This window comes from Diplotaxodon limnothrissa, linkage group LG20, assembly GCF_057381915.1.
Source record: "Diplotaxodon limnothrissa isolate DT_005_m linkage group LG20, D_limnothrissa_male_GT1.1, whole genome shotgun sequence".
Lineage (NCBI taxonomy): Eukaryota > Metazoa > Chordata > Actinopteri > Cichliformes > Cichlidae > Diplotaxodon > Diplotaxodon limnothrissa.
The window spans coordinates 38,456,178-38,462,785 of NC_140615.1; the positions used below are offsets into that span (position 1 = coordinate 38,456,178).

Sequence of the window (6,608 nt, forward strand, 5' to 3'; positions counted from 1 at the left end):
AGGAGAGAGAGGAGCAACAGGCTTTTGCTCATTGACTCTTCACGTTGCTGCTTTACAATAATGGCCCCACCCTCCGACACACACACACCTGTCACCGCCACGCTGGATGTTTCACATACATCATAACAGGTTTGGTCACATGACGCTGAGGTGAAATGTGCCTGCAGGCAGGCCTCGATGTTTCAGGTTGCTCACGGTCTCCACTTCCTGTTTCTGTGTGGCGTGTTAACAGCGAGGCTCCGCTGATCGATGTGTTCGCCCACACACACAAAAGCTCGTTAAGCGAAATAACCCACAGAGGATTATCACCTCCGAGCTCATTTAGGAAGCTCAGAGAACTTCTAATCACTCCAACTTCCAGCTGGACTTCCTGGAAGTTGGAGACTTCACGTCACGCCTTCCTGTTGGGTAGGTGTGACGGTCCAGGAAGACTGGGAGCTTTTCACAAATGTACTAAAGCAGCTGTTCTGATCATGGCCACCTCCATGCTGTATTCCTGTTTGCCAGAGCAGCTTAGCATGATCCACAGTTCAGAATAATGCCTCTGTATCCAACACTGCAGCCGTTTCACTTCCTGTTAATGTCATTGCATTTCAGCCGGGGGCCTGCAGGAGGCGCTACGAGCTGTTTGTGTGGCAGCCAGTCAAAAGAAGTCTGCTTAAAGGCGGGAAAACAGCCTCAGCGCGCCCCTGTGGTCCTCCCTGTCCCATAGGGGGCGCCACCTGCTGCTGTGCCGGCTGAATTGCAGCCACTGTAACGTATGGAAGGTTTCCCCTGTTCTTCCTGATGATACAGGATCACTTGCAAACATGGCAGCACATGGTCACTGGGGTCAAACCGTCCCAGATGTAGGATCAGTTTAGAGATCGCGGTCTCGTTAGAGTGGGAGAGGAGCAGGAAGCTGCGACGATTCAGAGAATTTAGTTTAGAGGTAAATTAAATCCTCCCACATTTGAGTTTTGTGTCTCAGTAATTTCCCCTTTTGTTCTGGTAAATTCACAGCTTTAATTTTGAAAGTCTTCCGGGCAGTGTTTCAGTCTCTTATGCTGTGCTCTGTGTCATCTTTATTTTACTGTGAAATTTCTGAAAGGAAGCGGTGGCTTTTACCGCCGTGTTTTAGAAGATTGTTCAGAACAAACAAATCCAGCCGTGCTGTCAGTGACCCGGCTTTACCTCCAGCCCGGCTCACGCGTCCTCGCTGTGCTGAGTTTGTGTGCTGTGGGAAAAAAGGATTGTTCACAGTGGCTCAGGGGGTTGGGAAGCTTATCTGTAACCGGAAGGTCGCCGGTTCGAACCCCGGGCTCTCTGTCCTGGTCGTTGTGTTCTTGGGCAAGACTCTTCACCTACCGCCTACTGGTGATGGTCAGAGGGGCCGATGGTGCGATATGGCAGCCTCGCTTCTGTCAGTCTGCCCCAGGGCAGCTGTGGCTACAGCTGTAGCTGCCTCCACCAGTGTGTGGATGTGAGAGTGAATGAACAGTGGAATTGTGAAGCGCTTTGGGTGCCTAGAAAAGCGCTATATAAATGCACTCCATTATTATTATTTATTCTGTGTTGTGTACCTCGTTCTCTCTTTACCTCCCTTCAGAGCACCTCTTTGTTTTGCTGGCACACACCTCACACTCCCACGGCCTTGTGGGAAATCGAGAGCTCCGCGTGGCTCCCTGTTATTCCCAGCCCTCGGTGTGAGGCGGAGGAGAGGGGGAGGAGTCTGTATCTGTTGGGAGGCTTTGTTAATAAATCTTTGTGAGTTCACAGCGGCTCAGTAATTAGAGCGCAGGAATAATTACACTCGATGAACCAGCACAGGAAGTGAGATGTTTAAACACTGAACCTGCAGCAGGTCGGCGAACAGGAAGTTCCCTTTTCCAATGTTTGGACTGGTTATAAATTCAGGGATTTTTCTCATCATTTCAATGGTTGGCAGACCTCCTGCCTTCATGTCTGTAAAGCTGGTTATTGATCGATCGATTGATTGATTGATTGATTTCTTCAGCAGTCTTTTGTTTTTATTCCTGAAGTTCAGAGCTGACCCTTCAGGAGTCACGTTTGTTCTTATGGTGATGGATTTCTTTGGTATCTGTAACATTTCGTTCAGCAGAGTTCATGTCGTGTTAACATATTGATAATGTATTTATAACGTATTGATAACATATTGATAACCTATTGATTTCTTTTTATTGTCCTTTTGAATGTTTACCAGGTGTTTAGTGAACGCTCACAGAGCTGATGGCGGCGTGATGCAGGCGTCTGCCTCCGTCCACGTCTCCTCTCGTCTGTGAAGCTTTAGGTCAAAGGTCAAAAAGTGTGAATGAACTGAGAGTTTGTCTCTGTCTCCCTGCAGTGTGCGGACGGCGTTTCGGCGGTCGACTCGTTCCTGAAGCGCGTGGCGGTGGTGGAGGACTTCTTTGACATCATCTACGCCATGCACGTGGAGATCAGCGGCGATCCCGGCAAAGCACCGAAGCACGCCGGCCAGAAGAAGACCTACAAAGCTGTGAGCACGCCGCCGCCCGCTTCCTGTCCTCTGTGGCTCTCTGTGGTCTTTCCGCCTCGCACCACCCTCCCACCTCCGCCCTGCTCGCCATTTCTCTCTTTCACAACTCGTGCTGTCTGTTGCTTAACCCGAGCTCCTCTCTCTCCGTCTCTCTTCCTCTTCTTTGGGCTTCATTCCTCTTTGAGCGTCTCGGGGCAGAGAACAACCGTCTGCTTTCAGTTTCTGATGCTAACCCAGCAGCCTCGCTGCGGCCCGGTGGGCGTCCTCCTTCAGAGCGTGCTCACGAGCCGATCGGGACGAACAGAAAACTCTGAGTGACGTAAATGACTTCCACACATGGCAGAATTTACCCGCAGCTCTGAGGTTTTTGTTTTTGGCTGTAAACGAGTCAAATCTCTGATTTCGAAGCTTCGTCAGAGCTTCTTTGGTCCAAATAAACAGATCAGTGAGTCGATAAGGCGTCGCGGCTACGCACTGCTGTGCAGGTCGCTCGCCGCTGACCCCTCCCTCTGGCCGCCCTCTGTCGGTACAGCGAGGTGGCATTCATTTTATGTGTGTGATGCTTGAAGGCTCCTTTCCCCTCAGCTCTGTCAGGCTGCTCGTCCTCTGCATCGCAGCAGCCTGAGCCTCATCGTGAGGCGCCTGCTGCACCTTTGTGGGGTTGGGTACCGACATAAGGGCGCTACCACAGGAGCCGAACATGGACCCAGCGAGCTGTAAGATCTGTGAGGAGCGTACGGGATTATCGGGTAGGCAGTGAGGAGTGTGTGTGTCACACATGTGTGATCAGATACCTGCTTGAGTCTGACCGGCCAGTTCATCACAGAACGTCGTGATGGTGGCGTGATGACGTCACCTAAACGGTGTCTTTTCTCGTCTGCGGCTTATTTCAGTCACTTGATCAATAATCAGCTCAGCAGCACCAGAAGGATCAAGAATGAGTGCTGAGTATTAAAACTTGCAGCGTTCACGCACTGAACTCAGCTGACCTGTGATACACACACACACACGCACACACGCACACACACATGCGCACACACACGCGCACACACGCACACACACACACACACACACGCGCACACACGCGCACGCACGCACGCACGCACGCACGCACACTCACGCGCACACACACACACAGTAGTATCAGGACAGTTAGATGATCTCAGGTAACTGGTGTCCACCTGTCAGCGTTACCTGGCTAAAGGTCAAACTGAGAACAAAACTTGTTATTGTTCATCTGAAGTTGAAGTACTAACGACTGAAAATGAAGCTGCGGATAAATGAAGGTGATCGGTGAGCACCATGAAGCAGCTGGACGCAGAGGATGAAGGATGAGCTCTTAATATGAAGCTGACAACAAGCGATCAAAGCTGAGGGAACACATGAGATGAGCTGGACGAAGATCTTTGAACAGATGTTCCCGATGAGGCGCGTGTGCTGAGGGTAGTAATCTGAGAGAAGAAGCTGCAGGGAGCTGTGACGGGCAGTTTCAGGGTGGAAGTCTGACTTTGTGACTGCGTTCTGCACGTGAATCCTGACCTGTTTCACAGGGTGTGGAATGGGCTCTGCGTGCTCAGGACTTCCTGTTTCTCTTTCATTTTTATTCGCTGTGGTTCTCTGAGCGTTAAACTCTGAAGCCTGCAGAGCTGCTGCAGGAGCGCTGACAGGCCTCAGAGGCCAGTCTCAGCTGCTGACACTGCCCTCTGCTGGTGAATCCGCTGCAGTGCAGGAGAGGCTGGAACAGATTTCTTCTTTCTTTGTTTCATCTCCTCGTCCTTCATTCGTTCATCTTCATCAGTCATCTTCATCAGTCATCTTCTGCCTCGTGCACATTAACTTCCACCCATCGAGCAAACACAGCAGGGCCTCATAATGCCACAAAGCCCAGAGTGTGTGTGTGAGTGACATTTGCTTCCTCGCACACACACGTGCTGCACAGCAACCACCATTCAATTCCTCTCACCCTCCTCCTCCTCCTCCTCCTCTGTGCTCCTTTTCCTGAATAAATGTTTGATTTCCTCCCACGCGTTCATCGACCTCGCGTCTTCGTCAGCGTGTGGAAAGTTTTTCTTGGATTGAGTCGATTTTTTGTGTAATAATCAAACGCAAACATTTCATTTTATTCAACTTTATTTTCTCACTTTTATTTAAAGATGAAGAATGAATACTGATGAAGATGATGAAGCATACCTGTAGAGTCATTTCTGGGCCTTGGTTCGCCGACGTGTCCGACGGCGTTTGATTCTTCTGCTGATAACAGAGTTTATGGTGTCAGCTGTCAGTGATGTCACCGCCGGTGAGGGACGTCCTGTTTTGAAGCCGTCCCCAGCTTAGTGTTAGGAAGCAGACGTGATGATTGAAGGGCGGGTCCGACTGCGATATCGCACACTTATTGGCTAAAAAGTCTGGAAACCGCGGCGCAACCAGAACTGTCGTAACCGTGTAACAGCCGCTCAGCTGCCTCGCGTTTATTCTGAAATGTCACCTGCTGAGTCGGGTCAGCTGTTGCAGAGATCGACTCAGATCGACTGCAGCGGCATGGCGATTGTTCGCCTCCCACCAGGTGAAGGTCACCCGGAGGTCAAAGGCAGCGTTCGTTTCATTCATTAAAGCTTTGATCTGCCATCTTTGTTTCCTGAACACACGATGACAGAGACCGACGAAACGTAGCGACACGTGGACGCATTTTCCCTGATCTCAGACACTCGATGAAGAGTCTGACTGAACATCCTCTTCCTCTCTGTCTCTGTTCTCTCCCTCAGATAGCGGAGACGTACGCCTTCCTGCCCAGAGAGGCGGTGACTCGCTTCCTGATGAGCTGCGGCGAGTGTCAGAAGAGGATGCACATCAGCACCACCACGCAGGACTGCAAAGGTACAAACGGCGTCTCCCCTGGGTTTGAGCTGCAGAGCTGAAACACAGGAGCACGGGAGGACGAGGCTCGGGGAAAGTTCATGTTTGAGCCTCGTGCTGTGCACCACCAGATTTGTCCTCCTGTGCCGACAGCCTCTAAGAACTGAGGGAAATGTCTGGAGTTTGAAAAGCAGGCGCCTGTCCGTCACGCTGATGAGGAGCTGCTCACGGCGGCTCTGAAGCCTCTGCAGCCGCCCGACAAACACAATTAGACATAAAAGCAAACACTCCGAGATTCTCGCTGCTACTCGCAGCGCTGCATGCCTGCAGGAAATCTTTCTTCTCACCACAAAGCCAATTTAATGCAAACACGAGGTGTAAAGAGCAAACGGAGCTGGAGCCGCTTCACGATGGAAACGCTCGTGTTAAAACATTTTTGCGCTGTGGGGAAAAATCGTGACAGCGTCTGACTCTTACTGCTTCGGTTCAGAGACGAGAAACGAAAGCGATGAGACGGCCGAGGCCGAGAAGTCCGCAGAGAGACGCGGACGTCCACATTCCTCACGTTCTGTGCCGCCTCCAGTCTCCAGCATCTGTTCTGTGAATAAACACAGCTTCACCTTCTCAGCAGACGCTGGTTAAAGTTTTAAGATGTTTGTCGCACTTACATCAGCCTCACACGGCTAAAATACAAAACGCCAGAGTGCGCACGGGAACACAGAAACACCCGAGCGTGTCGAAGTAGTGCACAGATGAAGCGTCCATCAGCAGGAGCAGCTTTTCTGCTCTGAAGCTCACCTGTGCGCTCACAGACACACACAGCTTTAAAGCTCTGAATGCTTCTGCAGCAGGGAGCGTTACACTTCTCCTGATCATGTGCGTGCTGCAGAAGACTTCTGTCTTTCCTCCATCCATCCATCCGGCTTCGAGCTCTTCTATCCTCCCCCACTGCTGCTGGCTTCCTGTCCCATCCCACCATCCCTCCCTTCACCCTTCCTCCATCCCTTCCCCCATTTTTCCCCTTCTGCCGTCTTCCCTTCATTAAATCGAGGAGTCATTGGATTGTCCCGTCTCTCTCCTCAATTAGCCTAATTAATGGCTTTAACAAAGAAAATGGGCCTGGAAACGCTCATTTTCCACAGAGTCTGGGGAGGAGTGGGGTGGGGGTGTGAAGAGGAGTCCTGACAGGTTTGTGGATTAGAGGAGCAAACGGACGCCATCACAGCGACTTTCACCCATCGAGTTTCTGTGCAGCAAC

The 6,608-nt window shown here is 51.2% G+C and overlaps 1 protein-coding gene across 1 annotated transcript in view; it reads left to right on the forward strand.

The window, feature by feature from the left end:
• The window catches only part of LOC146611476 (nucleolar protein 4-like), a 111,020-nt gene that overhangs the window by 18,690 nt on the left and 85,722 nt on the right, over positions 1 to 6,608 (forward strand). The window contains exons 2-3 of the mRNA XM_085344196.1: positions 2,345 to 2,497; positions 5,260 to 5,371. Coding sequence (XP_085200322.1) covers positions 2,345 to 2,497; positions 5,260 to 5,371 — 265 coding nt within the window. The remainder of the gene's footprint in view (positions 1 to 2,344; positions 2,498 to 5,259; positions 5,372 to 6,608) is intronic.